This window comes from Hyperolius riggenbachi, chromosome 10 (assembly GCF_040937935.1).
Source record: "Hyperolius riggenbachi isolate aHypRig1 chromosome 10, aHypRig1.pri, whole genome shotgun sequence".
NCBI classification, from domain to species: Eukaryota; Metazoa; Chordata; class Amphibia; order Anura; family Hyperoliidae; genus Hyperolius; species Hyperolius riggenbachi.
The window spans coordinates 135,506,979-135,529,535 of NC_090655.1; the positions used below are offsets into that span (position 1 = coordinate 135,506,979).

Genomic DNA, 22,557 nt, shown 5'->3' on the forward strand with positions numbered 1-22,557 from the left:
TGTCCACACACAGAAAATACATCCATACACAAGCAGGCTGTATACAGCCATCCTTTTGAATCTCAAGAGATCATTTGTGTGTTTCTTTCCCCCTGCAGCTATCTTCCACTGAAGTGTCAGGCTATTTCTTCCTGCAGAGTGCAGACAGCTGTGCCTGTATGTAATTCCTCAGTATGTGAAAGCCCAGCCAGCTCAGAGGAGGATTTATCCAGCTTGTAAAAGATAATAGAACAAAGAGAAGCTGCACTAATCTAAATATCACACAGGCAGTGTGCAGAGAGGGGCCTGGATGGGGGAGTTCATAGCAGAACCACAACACTGAAGAACTTGGCAGCCTTCCAGACACAGGCCTGACAAGTCTGACAAGAGAGAGATAAGTTGATTTATTACAGAGATGGTGATAGTAGAACGTGCTGCAGTAAGCCAGAACACTGTAGAATAGCTTTTTGAACTTGTAGGATGATAAAAAACAGGATGCAATTTTTGTTACAGAGTCTCTTTAAATATTCAATTGATTATTTAAGTGATAAGGATCTGTACTCATGAATAGGTAGATAGCACCAATCTGGCAATAGAAAGAATGTATACTGTATAAATTATTCATTGTGTACTTAACATCTGCAAGGATGCTTGGAGGTACTTTATTTCTCCCCCTCGCTGCATTATTTGTTTCTAAAAAAAAAAAAAAAAAACTGTACAAAATACATTACAGCTCAAAGTCAGAGATTTCACACAATTGAAGATCTTCAGTTTATCATCAGTTGGGGGCACTGCTGAGATCAATCCAATTGTTTTTGTTTGTAATTGCTGGGGACAAGATAGAAACAGGACACACCTGTGCATAAGTGAGCATTTGGCATACCAATAGGTCCTGGCTCGCTTCCGGATACTGTAGTATCTTGAAGTGGAGTTAGCCGAGATGTACTATGCTGTTTACATTCCTTTACCACTTTGTTCTGGTAAATTAAGACTGCCTGAATTGTTCAGATTTTATATTGCATTACATTAACTGGTTCTAGTAAATTTGGTAACGCAAGATGTCTGGCCCGTGAGAAGCTTAATTGGGCAATATGGCGAAAAATTGTAAAATGTTAAGTATGTACAAAGACAAATAAGTAGTAAGTTTTTTCTAGAGTAAAATGAGCCATAAATTACTTTTCTCCTATGTTGCTGTCACTTACAGTAGGTAGTAGAACTCAGACAGAAGTGACAGATTTTGGACTAGTCCATCTCTTCATAGGGCAGCACGGTGGCGTAGTGGTTAGCCTTGCAGCACTGGGTCCCTGGTTCGAATCCCAGCCAGGGCTACTAGTTTGTATGTTCTCTCCATGCCTGCGTGGGTTTCCTCCGGGCACTCCGGTTTCCTCCCACATTCCAAAAACATACAGATAAGATAATTGGCTCCCTCTAAAAATTGGCCCTAGACTACAGTACTTACACTACATAATATAGACATATGGCAATGGTAGGGATTAGATTGTGAGCTCCTTTGAGGGACAGTTAATGACAAAATATATATATACACTGTACAGCGCTGCGTAATATGTCGGCGCTATATAAATACTAAATAATAATAAAAATAATAATAATAATAGGGAATTCTCAGCAAGGCTTTTATTCTTTATAAAGATATTCCCTAAAAAGGATTTAAACAATGATGCTTCCCTACTCACTACACAGTTTTTCGGCAGTTGGACAGAGCAACTGCCATTCACTAAGTGCTTTTGAAAATAAATAAATCCCTGAGACTACCCTATGAATAGATGGACTAGTCCAAAACCTGTCGCTTCTGTCAGATTTCTACTACCTACTGGAAGTAACAGTAACATAGGAGAAAAGTCATTTCTGGCTCATTTTACTTTGGAAAAAAACGTACTTATTTGTTTATGTTTGCACATATAATAATATAAATTTACACTTTTTCACCATAGTCCCCTTTAAGCAACCAGGATAGATGACAGACCATGCTAAGCTGGAGACATTTTTGCACAGTGTCAGGGCTGAGCGTCCGGGTCAAAGCCAAGAATAGTTTATTTCCCTGGATTTTTAAAGGCTGATCAATTTGCGTATTATAAATGTTGAATGGTATGTCAAGTGGGTTAGTCAAAGTTCTGTGGTTTGCATAGTTTAGACTCTAGGGACCATATGCAATTAACTTTTCCTCCTAAGTTTTCTCCTAGGTGACACGTTCACATTGTATTAATAAAATGCATTTCAAGCCAACACCAAGCAAGAAAATACTCCAAGTAATGTTGTTAGTACTTTTTCTCCTACTTGTTGGTACTTTGTCAATTTCAAAGTGCTGAAACGTTATTTAAAATAAGAGAGTAAAATTATCTCCTAGGAGAAAACTCAGGGGAAAAAGGTAATTGCATATGGGCCTAGAAGTGCAAACCACAGAACTTTGACCAGCTTTTTCAACACATGGCATGTGTACCCCAGAAAGTACTTTAGTAAGGCCCAAGAGTGCTTAAACTGGTCATCGTCAATTCCACTATAGTATGGTTTTTTATTATCTCAAAAAAGAAACCATACACAGCGCTGCGGAAAATGTCAGCACTGTATAAATACAAAATAATAAATAATCTATAAAGAAACTTCAATAGGTATTTTTAGTTCATTCAAAGCATCAAATCATGCTTGAGGAACAAATAATAATACATGCATCAAGGAAGTAATTGAGATATTACAAACAGTAGCGTGCAATTGGACAACACTAATTCATATGGAGGTACAGGCTATAATCTCTGCTCTTCCTGTTCAGTAAGCCTTCCCCTTATTCAGTGGGGAGACCTTGGGCAAGACTCCTTAACACTGCTACTGCCTGCAGAGTGCACCCTAGTGGCTGCAGCTCTGGCACTTTGAGACCGCCAGGAGAAAAGCGAAATACAAATGTGTCATAATGTTGAGAAACACTAGTCTAATGTATCTATCTATCTACTGTAATACCAGAAGAAAATTATGGAGAAGTTGTTAAGGGGTGGGTCATACAGTTAACTGCTGTGTAAAGATCTTGCAGGTTTGGGTTTTACATGGCAGGATCCACTCAGTTCAATTGCTGTTATGATCAACAACAAAAAACCGTTCAGCTTAAAGAGGAACTCCAGTGAAAATAATGTAATAAAAAAGTGCTTCATTTTTACAATTATTATGTATGTTGTCTGCAACTTGACAAAGGCCATGTTATGGCCGAAACAGCAGTCTGTCGTTGCGAGTGGATGACGGAATAAAGTAATTGAGCTACAACACTTTCCGTGTGGTGCCGGTCATTGACGATATCCATTACTGTGACCCCTTGTTACTGGGGTGGGACCGTGGCACACCTCAAACTTGGAAGCCAATATTGGTGCTCCTGGGTCTGTGTTTTTCTACAATTATTATGTATAAATGATTTAGTCAGTGTTTGCACATTGTAAAATATTTTAAATTCCTTATTTATATTCTGACATTTATCACATGGTGACATTTTTACTGCTGGCAAGTGATGTAGCTGCTGCTTGCTGTTTTGGCAGTTGTAAACAGTTGTATACAGCCATTTCCCACAATGCAACAGGGTTCACAGACAGGAAACTGCCAAAAGTACGTACTCAGAATTTCTTTATTGGAGGGGTTTCACCACAATATCAGCCATGCAGCGCCCCCGATGGTCTGTCTGTGAAAAGGAATAGATTTCTCATGCAAAAGGCTATCAGCTACTGATTGGGATAAAGTTCAATTCTTGGTCGGAGTTTCTCTTTAACTGCTTTTTGTGCGTTAGAGATCAAAAATTGGAGGACAATTGAATAGGGCATCACTGGCCTCTTGAAGAAATTTGGGTAAATATTACAATCACATTACACAGAATATTTAACAATATGAAAATGTGCTTTTATTGATAGTGGCAGTTGGCACAAAATGACTGTTCCAAAACACTGAAGTTGCATTCTCTGCATAAAAGATGAATAAAAGGGGAAAACAAACTGAGGCTGTACACTTCCCTCTTCTAACAGATTCCACGGATATCAAAAATGGTACAGATTTCTCTACATTACAACATATGACTCATTTATTCTACAGACAGCTTACCACTTCATCAATTCACAGGATTCATTAATCCCGGACATAGCATTCAGACTCCATGAGATCATCATGGGGCCAGAAGAGGCAGAATCAAGTCTGTTCAGGGAAGGCTGACCCCTAAAGCTGAAGACCCTCAAAGTACAGTATGCAGAGTTGAGGTATTGGGTACAATGTTTGCATTTGATGATGGGATGGGTGTAAAAGCATACATTCTATCTAAAAAAAGAGGAATCATTTGTCAAATGCACTAGTTGTCTTGATTAAGGGATAAATGAGCCAGGACGCCCATCCACACCCATAGTGAATCCTGGCAAATATTCACAAGGTAGAAGTTGTTTATTTTGTATTTAAATAGCTGCTTTTTTTTGGATATGCTAAAATGTCTCTTCTAGCCAAGCTGAGTCAGAAGGTGGAATAAATCTATAAATTGCACAAAATAGAGGGAACACAGCTAATCATTTACAGCAGTTGTAGAATGGCTCTGTGTACCTCATAAAATGCTGTGCAAAATATTTTGCTACAAATTAAATTCATAGTATAATTGATATGGAAGCTTGTTTTGGATGCTATATTTTTTGTGAAAAAGTCAATCTGGGCGCTGCAGAGGATTTGGTCGCTGCCATAGGTCATAATGTGAATTACAGCTATAGCAGCATTCACTATCTAATTTGGGTGCTGGGCTGGCAACAGCCAGCGCCTGAATTACAGAAAGAAAGGTGATGGGAAAATCTGGAAATAGGGTTATAGTAAGTCACAGCTAAGGTTATAGAAGAACCGGAAGTTCAGGGGGCGCCATCATTTGGCTGCACCCTGCAACCTGATTTCCCCATGGCCTTTTCACACTCATGCAACTTTTATACACATACACGTGGCTTTTTTTTTGGGGGGGGGGGGGGGGGCAACAGGCAATAGATCCCACTCTGATCAGATTCAAACAGAGTGTGATCTATCTGATAGTCCATCTAGTGGCAGATCGACAGGTGTGTTAACACTAACTTGAACACTAGCACGCCTACGGCTTAGTCTTGGAAATTCAACCCTTTAGGCCTCATTCACACTTGCAAAATGCTAGCGCTTTTGCTAGCATTTTGCTCTGGTGATTTTTGGTGATTAACGCGAAAAAATCCCCATTCACATGTTGCTATTTTTTCGCAATCGCGTTTAGCGTTTCTATAGCCCTAAACGCGATCGCTGGGAAATCGCCTGAAAATGGTGCAGGTTACAAATTTGCGTTTGCTGATTTGCGTTAATCACCAGCGATTAAAGCTAATCACCCAAGTGAGAACGGGCCCATAGGGTATTATGGCACTAGCGCTTCAAAAAGCGCCAGCGCTTGAGTGTTTTGCCGAATTCACCCGCAAAACGTTCAGATGTGAACGGGCCCTTAAAGTAAGAAGGAGAGACTCCAGGAAAGTTCTTTTTGCTACTACTACAAATTCAATTATCTCACAAGTTTATTTTCAGTTCAGATTTGCTCTCACATATCAAACCTACAGTTACATAGAGACCTGTGCAGCGAAGCGCATGTATTGCAAGCAATTAGCATTTCATCAATTTCAGATGTTACTTAAACCTTGTACAATCCGACCTTTACTTTTTTGCAGATCAACCTAGCCTCAGTTTCCATAAAGAAAGTCAACTTACTTTCCTATAGGAAAAAATACAGTCAGCGTTTGGACTTGTTATGCAGTTAGTAAATTAGAAGCCGCTTTGTCTGTCAGGATGGCAATACGATAATTCCGCTCTTTGACATACATAAAACTTCAGGGTGACACTTCCTTCATAGAAACTGAGGAGAGGCTATAAATGTGACATACGATTCTACGTAATAACTGTTGGGAATGAAACATTCTGAATGTGTCACAGAGATTCACAGACACCTTTACGTGCAAAACCCCAACATGATAATAATTACAAGAGAAGATATGATCCGCTAAAAGTCATCCAAAGGATGTGATAACTATTCAAGGTAAGGTTATCAGCACCTGGAGGTGTGTGCACACAAATCACAAGAGCTCATTTTAATAAACAAGCCAATGTGCCACTTATAAGAAAAACTTTTTTTTTGTCAGTCTTTCCGAGTTCCAGCACCGGAGACACTTTCCAGAAAAATATCTCAAGAGCTCCACAGACTTTGCATGTTAGTTTAAAGAATATCTAAAATGACAGACACCTCCCAGGAAGCAGTGCACTTGCCGCTATAAACATGCCACTTTATAGGCTATAGTGATAATCCACTGTGTTGATATGTTTTAGGATTATTGCATTTGGGATTTTCTGTCCTAACTCAGTTCTCTTAATTCTGCATTTTTAAACAGAATCGAAACAGACTACTGAATCCAAATAATCAGCATGATAACCAGGCAGCTGGCATTATTTAATGTAAAATCATGATGGTAGCCTCAACATTGCTTTACCATAAGGTGTCCTTTAAAGGATGTCCAAATAAAACGAACATCAATGGTATCCAGTCCAGGACTGTGTCGTATTCTATCAACAACCCCCCCCCCCCACTTTCCACACAGACCTCCATTTCTATAACTGGGGGCTCTTTTGGTTACCTGTACCAGGGAGGCTGCATCTGACTACCCGATATTGGCGGCTACTGTGGCTGCTAATGCTGGGGGGGGGGGGGGGGGGGGGCTGGCTAACTAACTGATACTGGGGGCCAATACTGGAGGTGACCTAATGTTTGGGGGAGGGGGGAATAATGTGTCGGGTCTCTGGTGGGGGGGGGGAGACGCAATTTAGAGATACTTGTCCTGGGAGCTCCATGACTTAGAAAATGCCCTAGGTGAACCTATTTTATATCCCCAGGTTGAGTGTGTGGTAACCCCATCTGTATGGACAGAGATCAAGGATGCTGATCAACATCTATTCCAGCTGACTACAGTTAGATAAAAAAAAAAAAAGACAGGGTCTGCGTAATTTCTGACTTTACAGACATTTCCTGCCCATTCCAATTCAGGGGGCTCAATCAATAAGGTGTGCTGGATGTTCCCAGACTGAGTGGCCATTTACACTTACAATAATCAGTGTGTGCCCTGTGAAATTACAATTCATGTTTGTTGCACATCTAATGCATTTCTGTGACATCACATTTGACCTGCGTTTTTCTTATTTTTCATGCGTTTGATTTTCCGGCTTTTTAAAAAAAAAAGCAGCAGTGTTGCTTTTCCGTGTGTGATTTGCATGTTATTTAAGTCAATGGAAACAGAAAATTAGCTTTTGTTATGCAGAAATCACATCAGATTTAGAATTTAGATCCATTCTTACATCATTTTATATTTGTCTAGCTAGCATTTGACACCTCCAGATTCATTAAAACATGGAAATGTAGAGCAGGTGCATGGGGCCAGTTTTAAAAAAAGGTATGCAATAGCAACAACCATTGTTAGCAAATTGTAAATTCTGAAAGCGGTCTTAGCTGCAGAAGTGATGATTTACATGAGGTTTTTTAATTCCGTCAGATGCTAAGGGCTTATCTTGGTCTGCTGCTACCCTGCCTAAGAACAGGGAGGATTCTGATTTGGTTCACAACTCAGTGAACCAATGAGAATCCTCGCTGGTGCTACGGATTGTTCCCAATGGTCATTGGCAATTCACTGTAAGCCTTTTGCTACTGCTGAGACGCCGATAGATCTATACCCTCCCCAAGCCCAGTGGTGGTGCTAGCAGCTACAGAAAACCCAAATAATAGTGGAAGATGCATAAGACAGGTGAGTAGAGCAGGAACGGAAGGGGAAACCAGCATAGTGAGAATGGACACTGACCATTCCCCTAGGCTGGGACTGATTCTGTGGACATGCACACTAATCATGCCGGTCGGAAACATGCCTTTAAATTTTAAGTTGCAATTGTAAATGGATCCTATCCGCTGACGCATCCATGCCTGCCCCACAGATTCGGTCTGGTTTACAGCCAAGTGTGAACTGGCTCTGACACACTTCCCCCACCCCCCTTCAAGTGCCTAAAACATCAAACTCCACCTCCTCTCATTTCTCAACACGAACCCCGGAACCCAAATGACCGCTAGTTGTAGCTGATTGGCTATTACATTGGTAATAATGGCTGTAGACAATCAGCTACTATCTGTATTGGGTACCTAACTCACTGCTTGGGTGCCCTATTACCTATAATTTATACAGGAGTCTATTAGACATCTGCCAATTCCCTGCACATAAATTAACTGATCCAGAGCAATAACCCTTGCCATAGTGCACATGCACAAAAATTCGGGCTCCTAATTTGAATATGCTGAATGCAGCACTGATAATGACCATTTACAGCAGGACACTGTAGCTTTGTATACAAAGGAAATCTTTTTCATAACTAATTTGCAATTTAGTTTCTAGAGTCCTGGATACACCTTAATCTTTCACTCCTATTTTAGCAGCAATAAAAAAAGGTAACGAATATGCTGGCACTTACCAAATGTGAAGCAGGAAACCAAAAGATATAAAGACAGCTGAAGATCTTTGAAAAACGTGTACCTCTTCATAATTCCTAGAAAAAAACACAACACATCCAGTATTATTTTATGTACTTTCGACAGCATTGCTCTTACGCTAGTATGCCAGCTTTTTATTTTATGCCACACATCGTACAAAGCTCTATATCGTTTAACATCTTTAAATCTCAATTCCAGGGAGAGGAAAATCCTATTTGTTTTTGGATAGCAAGATATTTTATCACTTCCGGTCTAGATTGTAAGTGGGGAAATCACGAGAAGAGGGACGGAGCCATCAGCAAATAAAACATTTTTACTGCCGGGAGAAGAGTTAAAATCCCCAATTCGTTTTTATTGCCACCTCATTTCCTGTTCCCAGAACTATCTGTTTTCATATTAATACAGACCTGAACTGAAAATAAACTTGTGAGACAACTAATTGTTTATGTCGTAGAGCGATTTAAGGTGATACAAATATTTTCAGTTGATGCAGGATTATGTATGCAAATTTATGCAGCTTGAAAATGGACCAAATTCCCCCAAGATGAAATTCGATAGATGCCTTTTCAAGTGGCATAAATTTGCGTAGAAAGTTTGAATAATCCTGTATTAACTATTTGCATCTCATTGAGGATTGTGAATGGTGGTCAGCAGTGTGGGTGTCTGTATCCGGGATTCCTCTTTCATAAACCTGGATTATGCCATACACAACAGTTCAGCACTAAAGATAATGGAGAGAGGGTTAAGGGGTTGTTGTGATCCACAAGTAACCTGTCTATATATCTTATCTAAAGTTTAGATAGTTTACACAGAAAATCTAGCTGCAAACAGCTTCAACAGTATAGGATTATTTATTCCTGTGATACAATGAGAGCGGCCATGTTCTGTTTGTCACATTACACACAGGCAAGCTGATCTGCATCTCCAGCCCTCCGCGTGTGAAAACACACAGGCAAGCTGATCTGCATCTCCAGCCCTCCGCTACTTCTGGCTCTTAACCTCCTCCTCCTCCTGCCCAGACTGAGCTTAGTAGCCCTTGCTACTAAGGCTCCGAGTGCTAAGGCACTCTGGAGAAGCTGTGGGTGAAGCTTGTTTAACTTATAGGGAATTAGAATACTAAAAAAAAATTAAAAGCATTTGGCTTGAGGAATGTCCTATAAACTATATGAAAGGAACACAATTATGCCAGGAGTTAAAGTTTATCTCGGATCCACTTTAACATGACTAAGATGCTTCCTCCTTCCGGCTTAAGCATGTCAGACCGCAACCCTTTTACCCTCTCCACTATCTTTGTTGCTGAACTGCAGGGCATAATCCAGGTTACTGAATGAGGAAACCCAGATTTGAATACTTGTGGTATGATAAAGCTTTCTTATAGTAATACATTCTATATGTGTATCTATTGCTCAGGGGTATAGAAAGAATAAAATTTGATAAGGCAAATTATGTTATAGTACCAAATGCCTATTTTGACAGTCAAGTTAACAAGATTGTCACAAATTCTATTTTGTTTGTTATGTGAATTTTAAATTAAAGTCAGGCTACTCTAACCACTTTTTTTTTTTTTATTTAAGACCTGAAGAGCATATAAAAGACAGCTTGTTTAGTTGACTGTCATGATTGGGGTGATTGTTTCTAACTTCCTGTTCTTTGTGACCTTTTCACCACAACAGGAAGTAAAACCTGTTTAAACAATTGGCAAATCCCACAAAAACTATTCTTTTTGTCACCTTCATGAGAGCAAGCAATGAGCATTGTCAGTACAAACAGTACAAAAAATAACTGTCAGTGCCAGGAAGTGATGGGAAATCTTCCTTTCTGAAACCAACAAATCAGCAGAATCCTGACAGATGTTCTAACCCTTCTTTGCTTCATAAGTATACTAAAGATGGGTTTCAGTTCCACATTAACAATACTGTGAAATAGTAAACAGACTTAGCTAGAGTAGTATTAGGTTAACTCTAACCTATTTGTAGAAGTAGATCTTAGATCGCCACTTGAACTTAAGGCTATACTAAAAGTAATTCAAACCAACAGTTTACCTCAGCATGATTACCCTACCCATCTCTATTGTCTCAGCTATAGCGTTCCACAAAAAAATGCTTTGTCATCCAGGATCATTTCATTGTATCAATTTCAGCATAGGTGTGGCCACGTGAACATCACTGCTGTACTTACAACTTTGACAAGCTGCGATATGTTAGACTCCAAACCACATTGCATGGCGGTGCACGTTAAGGTTACCAGGTTTTATGCAAATTATATAACCAGTAACTTTATTTGTGCAACTCGACCTATATCCAAAACTATGTGTTGCAAGATACACCCCCCCCCCCACACACACACACACACACACAGTGGTTTGCAAAAGTATTCTGCCCCCTTGAAGTTTTCCACATTTTGTAATATTACTGCCACAATCAATTTAATTGGAATTCCATTTGAAACGCCAATACAAAGTGGTGTACACGTGAGAAGTGGAACGAAAATCATACATGATTTCAAACATTTTTTTTACAAATAAATAACTACAAAGTGGGGTGTGTGTAATTATTCAGCCCCTTTGGTCTGAGTGCAGTCAGTTGCCCATAGACATTGCCTGATGAGTGCTAATGACTAAATAGAGTTCACCTGTGTGTAATCTAATGACAGTACAAATACAGCTGCTCTGTGACGGCCTCAGAGGTTGTCTAAGAGAATATTTGGAGCAACAACACCATGAAGTCCATAGAACACACCAGACAGGTCAGGGATAAAGTTATTGAGAAATTTAAAGCAGGCTTAGGCTACAAAAAGATTTCCAAAGCCTTGAAAATCCCACGGAGCACTGTTCAAGCAATCATTCAGAAATGGAAGGAGTATTGCACAACTGTAAACCTACCAAGACAAGGCCAACCACCTAAACTCAGAGGCCAAACAAGGAGAGCGCTGATCAGAAATGCAGTCAAGAGGCCCATGGTGACTCTGGACGAGCTGCAGAGATCTGCAGAGATCTACAGCTCAGGATGGGGAATCTTATTAGACGTGTACTGCACAAAGTTGGCTTTATGGAAGAGTGGCAAGAAGAAAGCCATTGTTAACAGAAAAACATAAGAAGTCCCGTTTGCAGTTTGCCACAAACCATGTGGGGAACACAGCAAATATGTGGAAGAAGGTGCTCTGGTCAGATGAGACCAAAATGGAACTTTTTGGCCAAAATGCAAAATGCTATGTGTGGTGGAAAACTAACACTGCACATCACTCTGAACACACCATCCCCACTGTCAAATATGGTGGTGGCAGCATCATGCTCTGGGGGTGCTTCTCTTCAGCAAGGACAAGGAAGCTGGTCAGAGGTGATGAGAAGATGGATGGAGCCAATACAAGGTTCACCTTGCAGCAGGACAACGACCCTAAACATAAAGCCAGGGCAACACTGGAATGGTTTAAAACAAAACATATCCATGTGTTAGAATGGCCCAGTCAAAGTCCAGATCTAAATCCAATCGAGAATCTGTGGCAAGATCTGAAAACTGCTGTTCATAAACGCTATCCTTATCTAACTGAGCTGGAGCTGTTTTGCACAGAAGAATGGGAAAGAATTTCAGTCTCTAGATGTGCAAAGCTGGTATAGGCATACCCTAAAAGACTGGCAGTTGTAATTGCAGAAAAAGGCGATTCTACAAAGTATTGACTCAGGGGGCTGAATAATTACGCACACCCCACTTTGCAGTTATTAAAAAAAAAATGTTTGGAATCATGTATAATTTTCGTTCCACTTCCCACGTGTACACCACTTATTGGTCTTTCACGCAGAATTCCAATAAAATTGATTCAGGTTTGTGGCAGTAATGTGACAAAATGTGGAAAACTTCAAATACTTTTGCAAACCGCTATATATATATACACACTAGATTACTAGAAACTTGGAAGCGTTTTGAATGTATTGGCTTAGTGGTGTATCCTCAGAGCCATGGACCATAGTGCAAACTACACTGGCTGTCCTTTGCACGGCTTCAAAACTGAAGAAGTTTTAAAGGACCTCCTCCTACTGTTTCTTATTCTGCTGTAATCTATTATATGAACATACAGTATATCAGTATCTGTTAAGACTCAAACCACACAAGTTTGTAAATATTTTTACTTTTAAGGATGGATGTCCTGAACTTCTCATCTAACTATGCTTTCATATTTACAAGCATTGGACAAACTCGCAAACCCACCTCTCATGCTGGATGCTTGCAGCCGCCTACAGGAACCAGGGCCGGATTTACCATTAGGCACTGTAGGCACGTGCCTAGGGGCGGAGCCGTTTGTGAGGGGCGGGTGGGTCACTGCCCACCCACAGTGTCTCTGTCTCATCCTCCCTTCCTCCCTCCATTCGTTAACAAAGTGGCAGCAGCCCCATCCTTCTGCGCCGGAGAGCGGCACATGTAAAATTACATTGTGTGTGTTCCAGACCCAGCGCTGATGTCACTCCTCAGCAGCGCCCCCTGCATCCTCTGCATGTCACGCTGTGTGTAGCCATGGAGAGGACGCAGGGAGCGCTGCTGAGGAGTGACGTTAAGACTGCCTGGAACGCATGGAGGAGCCGTGGGCATCCTTCCTGTCACCGCCGAGGGGGCTGCTTGGGCGGCCGCCGCTCCTCCGCATTCTAGGGTCTCCTTTGCCATGGCCTTCTTCTGCCCCCAAGTTCCCCTCAGCCGCTGTCCGTAGCCGCGCGGCATACTTTGGAGAAGAGGGACTTGAAGTTTCTGCGGCTCCGCCCCCTCCGACTTCTAGGAGAGCTGCCTGCCTGGTGCAAAGCACCTGGAATAATCTCCAGCTCAAGAAAAGCCTCACCCAGTCCTCTGGAGCAGAGAATTAAGTGGACCTGAACTCATGCACAGGACAGAAGGAAAACATGAAGTGCACAGTATGTATTAAAGAGTTTAGCCTGTCTAATCCCCACTAATCTGTCTAATCACAAGTTTGTAATTTCTTCCCTGTGTCACCTGATTGATTGATGACTCCTAATTGATGACAGGGGCAGATAATGCTAACCTCCAGTACTACTTCCTCCAGCCCCTGGCAGCCGCTATGTCCCTCACCGCATCTCCGCTATCCGCCGCTGTCCCCCGGTCCCAGACCGACAGGTCGTCCTCTACTGCACCTGTGCGAGTGCCGCTGTGAATCACCTCCACGTGGCTCGGGGTGTACTGTGCAGGCTCAGTAGTTCTGCATCACCGTCGACGCAGTACACTCCGGACCATGTGGAGGTGATTAACAGTGGTGCAGTAGAGGACACTGGCAAGGCACCGCCAGGGACCGTGAGCCAGCGCTGAAGAGCGGAGTTGCGGCAAGGGACATAGCGGATGCCAGGGGCTGGAGAAAGCCCCGGGTAAGCAGTACTGATTGACGACTCTGTTAAGCTTGTTTGAAAGCACAGAATGTTAAGCCTATGTCTGCTTCCACGAACGAAGGAAGTAGACACAATGCAGATTTATTGCAGGATTTGTATCAGCTGTAATGAATCTTTAAATGTTATATGTGTATCTTTCAGAGAAGAGCAGAAGTTCTATGTTCAGGTCCGCATTAACCCTTCCACTGACTGCTCTGTGCATGAGCTCTCTTTACCTACCTACTGTACTCTCCCACCTACCTACCTCCACTGACTCCTCTGTGCTCTCTATACCTACCTACCCCCACTGACTCCTCTCTGTGCTCTCTATACCTACCTGCTGTACTCTGCTACCTACCTACCTACCCCGACTCCTCTCTGTGCTCTCTATACCTTCCTGCTGTACTCTGCTACCTACCCCCACTGACTCTTCTCTGTGCTCTCTATACCTACCTACCCCCACTGACTCCTCTCTGTGCTCTCTATACCTACCTGCTGTACTCTGCTACCTACCTACCTACCCCCACTGACTCATCTCTGTGCTCTCTATACCTTCCTGCTGTACTCTGCTAACTACCTACCCCCACTGACTCCTCTCTGTGTTCTCTATACCTTCCTGCTGTACTCTGCTACCTACCCCCACTGACTCTTCTCTGTGCTCTTTATACCTACCTGCTGTACTCTGCTACCTACATACCCCAACGACTCCTCTCTTTGCTCTCTATACCTACCTGCTGTTCTCTGCTACCTACCTCCCCCACTGACTCCTCTACTGACTCCTCTCTGTGCTCTCTCTACCTACCTGCTGTACTCTGCTACCTACCTACCCCCACTGACTCCTCTACTAACTCCTCTCTGTGGTCTCCCACCTACCTACCCTCACTGACTCCTCTCTGTGCTCAGTATACCTACCTGCTGTACTCTCCCACTTACCTATCAACCCCCACTGACTTCTCTCTGTGCTGTCTATACCTACCTTACACCTACCTATCTGGGTATCTACATTACATTGTGTCGTTTTATTAAATAAGAAAAAGGGGCGTGGCATTAGGGGTGCGGTCTGTTAAGGGGCGGAGTTTAGGGTGCCAGAGCTTATGTGCCTATAGGCTCCTGAGCTGTAAATCCGGCCCTGACAGGAACAAAGCAGATAAACATGATTGGCTAACCGGCAGTAGAAGTACCACAGTCAGCCATCTTTGTGAAAGAGTCCTTCAGGATAAAGAACTTTTGCAGTACTTTTAGATGTACTTCTACATTTTATTTGCTTTGTCTGCTACATTGCATTCAGTATAGCCACTTTTCATCTAGTACTCCCAAATTCATCTCCAAGTGGGATGTATCCCATTTAGTTTATATGGTGCTATGGCATATGCATGACCTTACATTTATTAACATTATACCTGACATTTACCTGCCCATATGGCCATCCCATTCAAACCATTTTGTAGTATGTAGCTATCCAGACAAGAATTGATAAGTCTACATAATTTTATATCACCTGCCAAGAGATTACTTCCTACTTCATCTACTACACCATTGATACATTAGGGAAACTGGATCCAATACTGATCCTTGTGGGACTTCCGCTGGCAATAGACACTGATTTTTAACATAGTGTATTAACTACCATTGTTTGTTTTTTCCAACAGCTAGTTTTTTTTATCCATTTACGAACATCTTTCCCCAGTTCAGTTTCTGCTTACTTTCTGTTGTGGGTAACTATGTCAAATGTTCAAGCATTTTACATCAATTGCTTTCCCAATATCTAGATTTGCATTCATTACTTCATAAATGGGAATCATATTGATCAGAACCATAGTGATTAGATGAAATCCGATTATTCTGTGCTATATACATTTTGCATAGCATCCCTTAGCATACCTACATCCTCAGCAAAAGTTTTTTTTTTTTTCTAATTTATAAAGCCAGGACTGCATTGGTTTTTTAAGAAAACCTCACTGCAGACTCCTACATGAGACTACAATTACACAGCTGCTAATTTACTTACATTTCAACTCCCTCCACTAAGTTACGGTATAACATGACCCAAACAAAGGCAGAAATGTTAACAAATATTAACAGAACACTGTAAACATCCAATCTAGGCTTACTGAATCACTGAATCCCTACTGGAAGTGCTTGAAGCTCTCCGGAGATGGCTTAGCAAATCAGGTCCTGTGTGTTCATATGATTTTTCATAAAGATGTGCTCATTCAATTTTGCCTTTTGGACAGGGCCGTTTCTTGGGCAGTGCGGGCAGGGCGACCGCCCTGGGTGCAGACCGGCAAGTAGAAGGAGGGGGGTGCAGGCAGAAGGACATAACCGCTAAGGAGCTGGTAATGCCTGGTGCAGCCAAATTGAAGAAGAAAGAAGATTACCAGCGCGATCACCTTCCTTGACTCCTCCTGGGCTGCCTGGTCTGACAGGGGTGGGGGGGAAGGGGGCACAGTTTTTACAGCCTTGCCCTAGGTGCAATTTAGCCTAGAAACTGCCCTGCTTTTGGAGATGTGTACCAGCCAAATAAGCAGGCAAAGCAACAGTGACATCTTCAGGCTGCAGAGCATTTAAAATTAGGGTTTGACAAAAATTTCCTTTTACCTTTCGTTATGAAGAATTTGACAGCTAGACAGTAAGTGCCCGATTTACATGATCATCGTTAATGATGGGGCCAATAATCAGGCCACTTGTCTTCTACTATCACCTTCCATACTAATATGCCACAAAATGGTGATGCATTATGACAGGAGCAGCTGCACTTAAAACAGAGCATCGGTCCCCATAATTACATAATTAACAAAATCAGCATAGTAGTAAGTCATTTGCTAAATTAATGCAGACTAATATAGGAGTTATTACCACACTAGCATAACAATCAGAACTGTACTGAAATGCACAGAATTAGAATTCAAACAGCTATCTAATTGATTACAATGTAACTGAGCAAGAGTGGGTTTCCAGATGGCTCTTAATTCTTGCAATACAAACAAGACTTCTATAGCACTATACTAAAAGCCATGTTCACCAAGAAAGCTGCCAATGCACAGAGATGAGAGCAGCTCACGTGAAACACCCCTAAATGCCATCCAATTACTATTAATATCATCTAAAACACATACTGAAGCAGGTCTTCCCTAAAAGTAATCATGAAAAGAGGTTAAAATAGACAAGGTTATTGTAGAGTCCCTTTTGAAAATGCAACATTCCTGGATGGTGGCGTTTCTGCCTTTTACACATTAAAGAGGCACTGTAGTGAAATTTAGTAGAATGCCTGAAAAGTGGGTATCCTGAATAATTTACTGCAATTTTCCTGGTTTCAGCATCTAAACACTTCCTATATCTATATATTGCCCTTTCTTCCCAAACATATTTTGTACTGGCTTCATAACTCCATAAATAAACATTTTGTAGTGATCACCTGACATTTAAGAAATTGCCACCTGTGATAAATTTCAGAATGTAAATTAGGAATACATTCAAAAAGGAAAGCATGACTCATCAGCACCACCGGTTGTATAACTGTATTACAATTTATTTAATAAATGAACAAGTTCCAAAGTTTAAAACCACTTAAAATAATGATAAACTGCATCCTCCACACTTAATGATGTATAATTATCAATTTCAATACTACAAGGACCTCAATATAATTATGTACATCGGTAAATTCAATTGTGAACTATATTGGTACTGGACTGGGTTCAAAAGTGCTTAAATTAGCGCTATAACATATAGAAATTATCTATATTTATATAAATACTTAAATAAATAATATTTAACACGATTCAACACAACTGTAAAAGGAAAATGTGCAAGGAGATACTCCACCTGACACAAGATGCTGCAACCCATGTTCTACAGAATTGGGGGCAGGGGGGTTATAGATCCCTGTTACAGGTTCCACATGTATTGCTGGGAATGCGTGCCACGTCCTCAAGGGCTGGATATTGGTTGTACAATGTAAATTAGGGAGATGTATGATTTTACAGATTTTGTAGGTGTCCCTTTAAGGTCTGTTTTCACTAGACCAAGCTATCAATGGTTTCCCACAAAAATAAAATGTATTCGAACCAAAAGCCCATGCCGAATCAATAGGCCATTTCCATTCAATGAGATTTGCCTTGTAACCCCCCCCCCCCCCAACAGACACTGCTCATGTTGATGCATCAAACGCTATTACAGGTCTACTGAGCATTCAAGCATTTATTGCCATATGATTGCATGTGGTGCCTGGAAAGCCATGCACAAAAGATCAGCCTGGGACAGGTCACATTACTCTTCACCGGGCCAACTGTCCCTGGCATGATGACATTTTCTCTTCATGGACACAGACAACAAAAATGTGATATAGGACAGAAAAAAACCTGCAGTAACTTCCACTGCTGATTGATGTATGTAAAATTAAACGATCATATTAAAATTAAATCAAAAACAGTTTCTCCATGAATTCTAATTGAGGAGACTTTATGTAGGCACAGCGGACCAACCCTAACAATCAACTGTGTCAGAAGATGTCATTTTAATGATAAGTCCAATAATGTTGACTACTGTAAAGATTTATGTATTAGTTTCAGAATCATATTTGGAATTTAACTTTTCAAATTGAAAAAACCTTTAAGTGGTTATACTTGCTGAAGCTGTGCATTCAGCACAGGCTTGAAGCAAACAAACTGAAAATAAAAGCAAAAAGTAAACCTAGACACGTCATACTTAACTCTCGTGTAGTCTGGTCCTCCATCTCTTTATCATCTCCCACATAGTTTTTCCACTGACCGATGGCATTCTCCGTCCTCCGTGTTTTAAAGGCAATGTGGTACTCGCTCGCTCAGCTAGGTACAGGTACAGCTTAGCACGCTCTAGTCATCTTGTGACCCCTGATGACGGCAGGAAGCTGAAACTAGCCGGGACGAGAGGGACCCAAGCTATACCTATACCTAGCTGAAAGAGTGAGTACCACATTGGTGGTAAGCGATATATGCCAGAGAGGGTCCTGTTGGAATAGGACCCTCACTATGTAAGTGCACCCTTATACTTTTTTTTCTGTGATTGAATAAAGTGGTTTCTTCCTTATAACCCACTGGAGTGCTCTCTCTGATCTTTCTTTGCATTGGGAGTGTGCATACCTATGCACTGTGACACATAATGCAAGCCCAAGCACATTTCACCAATGAAACCGGTATCCTGCCACGCAATTTGCTTCTGTCTATATTCATTTGTCATCCTCATCAAATTTGGGTTTGGGCAGCATGGCATTGTACTGAATAGCCTTTTTCTTGCAAGGTTTGTGTACCTGGTTCAATTATGTCACTATCTGTAGGGATTTTGTATGTTCTACCTGTGTTTATGCTTATTTCCTTGGGACATTCTGGGTTTGTCCCACATTCCAGAAATATACAGATAAGTTAATTGGTTTCCACCAAAATTGGTCTTCGTCTATGACAGGGACTTATGAGTATTGTAGGAATAAAGCCTTGCAAAATGCCTTTACTTCCCCCCCAGTCCCAAGATGTCACCTGAGGAAATGAATCCCATTCTCTGTGGCCGATAATCTTTGTACATTTACGCATCTTTAGATGCCTACATGTAAAAATAGGGCTTTGGAAAGGTTTCAGTATGATAAAGCAGAAATTTGTTTTTGTGTACTAGATGTAGTAAAATGTGTACTAGATGTAGTAACATTTTTGTAATGCTACGTATCATAACCCTCTCACATTACCTGATATTAACCCACTTCTATTCACCGCTAATTGAAACCGCTAATTTGGTCTTCCAATAAAACCGCTCGACCTTCGCCGCAAAGTATAGTGCACCATAATTACACAGCATGTCCAGGCGATATCAATATTACCGTTATTGTTTATGGGGCAGCAAGACTAGGCCTAATTCACACTGGACGGATCAATAAATGATCCATGTAAAAACTGATTCGTGAAACGGATCAGTTTTTGTTTGTCATCAATTTGTGATCTATTCCGTTATCCTGCAGCGAAAGTAGCACATCTGTCGCTCTGTAATTGCAGCCTCCCCAAACTTGTGGTCCATTCAGCTGAACGTGCTGAAGGGATCTGTTCTAATGCAGCAATGTGAACGAATCCATTGGTGAACATCGGATCAGTTTGCATCAGGTAGGATCCATTCCATTACAGTCCGCCAAACGCATAGTTCTGCCTGCCAATGTGAACTGGGCCTTACTAGGAGCAAGTGGGCACCAGTTGCCAGTCTTTCCTATAGACTATAAGTATACATGGCTATGGTAGGGATTAGATTGTGAGCTCCTCTGAGGTCCACGACATAAGCATGTAATTTGTACTTAGTCATGCTGCAGAAGATGTCCGCTCTATATAAATGCATGCTGCTGCTGCTGCTACTTCTACTACTACCACCCCCAATAATAATAATAATGGTTGCACCTTAAAGTGATCGAGAGACGAAGCTCGGGATCAAAATCAGAGCCATACATTAAAAGAGGGAAGCCTCAGTATCCTATGGAGGCTACCCTTGCTAATCTAAACCCCCCCCCCCCCCCCCCCGTTGTTGAGCATGGCCCTCCTTCACATCGGGGCTGCGCAGCTCTTCCTTCTGAAGCGTGGCCACACACTAGCCGTGCAAGTCTGCCCGCACATGCGCAGTAGCACGGAGCCCGTGGAAGAAGAGCTGTGCGGCCCCGATAGGATTGGCGACAATGCGTTGTGCTCAGTGACATGGAACGACAAAGCAGGGAGGGAAGCTTCAATAGGATCCTAAACCTTCACTCTTTTTAGTTAAGTATTTAATTTTGTACCCGAGCTTCGGTTTGGGTACTATGAGTAGTTTAAAGTTAACCTGAGGTGAGTGTTATATGGAGGCTGCCATATTTATTTCCTTTTAAGCAATACAAGTTGCCTGGCTATCCTCCTGATCCGCAGCCTCTAATACTTTTATACAGACCCTGAACAAGCATGCAGCAGATCAGGTGTTTGACAATATTGTCAGAACTGACAAGATTAACTGTATGCTTGTTTCCAGGGTTATTCAGACTCTACTACAGCCAAACAGATCACCAGGCCTGCCAGACAACTGATAGTTTAAAAGGAAATAAATATGGCAGCCTCCATTTCACTCACCTCAGGTACACTTTAAAGGAATACTTAAGTCTTCTAAAAAAAAAAAATGACTTTTACTCACCCGGTGCTCCCCTCAGCCCCTGCAGCTGAACGGTGCCCTCGCCGTGTCCCTCCGATGCGCCTGGACTCGCCGGCGGCCACTTCTGGTTTGGCCGTGAACGGCCGACAGGCTGGGAACGCGGCTGATTATCCGAGTTCCCGGCCGCAATAGCGCCCTCTATAATGCTATTGCGGCTGGGAACGCGGCTAATCAGCCGCGTTCCCAGCCTGTCGGCCGGTGACGGCCAAACCAGAAGTGGCCGCCGGCGAGTCCAGGCGCATCGGAGGGACACGGCGAGGGCACCGTTCAGCTGCAGGGGGCTGAGGGGAGCACCGGGTGAGTAAAAGTCATTTTTTTAGCAGATTTAAGTATTCCTTTAAGTTTCCATATATCAACACTGTAGTATTAAAAGTTATGCAATGTCCAGCATTCTTGTGCACCATCCTGCTACTCAAAATATGAAGGAAGAAAAAATGTGAAGCTACAATATCCAGTTACACTGAGCACTCATGAAGATCATATGCTTAGCATGTTTACTTCTCTTCCCTATACAGGATTGCGGTTTGTGCCTTCACTGAGGACAAACATTTCCTTGTTGAGTTTTATGGCCCAGTTATTGTCATTGTATTTCTGAGGTGTCATCTGTGGGAAGGTGCCAGGAAAATTATTCATGGACCTTCATTACCATATGTCATTCTTTACCCATTTCTGTCATGCTGTTGCATGTTTATGTTCCACAACTACTGGACCGTACGCCTAATATAGAAGATAAAAGCAGAACAATGCATTTTAATGTGTTTCCTTCCCACAGAACAGCATCGCCTCACTCTCACTCTTAGGCCATTCATTTTTCACAACACTAACATGAGTAGCAATGGAAACATACAGAAAAACTGTTTACCCAAAAAAACATGCTCTAAAACAGCAGATCTCAATATGAAGAGAATACAGTCCTATCAGTTGAAACACATTGGTAAACTTTATAAGCCTGTATACAAAAAAAATACATAGACCTGGTACTCCTCCAAGGAATTTGGCATGCCTCTCAACACAATGGTTATGTTTCATTGTAAGATAGAAAGATTGTTGCACTTCGTTGCAATCACAACACTGCAAAGGTCTTATGCAACACTGGGGAGTGATGAGTATTCTTAGTGCACCATTTTTAAAGTGATCCTTAAGTTATAGGCATATATAGGTAGGAGTCCTGGATTTACATCACAGGAGCCTATAGGCACAGATGTTCTGGCACCCTAGACTTCCCTCCTCCATGTACCTATAAACCCCCACTGAACCGCACCACAAGCATGTTGGCTGTCCCAACTATCCTTTCTCCCTTAGTTCCCCTTGCCTGGCGTAGGCAGCTACAGTTGTCCCCCAATACTGATTGTGCCTGGCTACCTAATACTAAGTAGCTAAAGATGCCCCAGGCATTAGTTAACGAGAGGTTCCTTTGAATGAAGGGAGATCTTGTTAGTGGAATGCCAAGAGCTGGGTGAGTAACTTCTAATTTATACTCAACTTGAGATGGGAAGGAGGGAGGCACTCA

At 41.9% G+C, this 22,557-nt stretch overlaps 1 protein-coding gene across 7 annotated transcripts in view; it reads right to left on the minus strand.

The window, feature by feature from the left end:
• CDH23 (cadherin related 23) overlaps window positions 1-22,557 on the minus strand; it is a 1,682,716-nt gene that overhangs the window by 1,523,778 nt on the left and 136,381 nt on the right. For all 7 annotated transcript variants that reach the window (XM_068258239.1, XM_068258233.1, XM_068258238.1 and 4 more), the window contains exon 2: window positions 8,491-8,565. In XM_068258239.1, coding sequence (XP_068114340.1) covers window positions 8,491-8,560 — 70 coding nt within the window. In that variant the 5' untranslated portion in view covers window positions 8,561-8,565. The remainder of the gene's footprint in view (window positions 1-8,490; window positions 8,566-22,557) is intronic.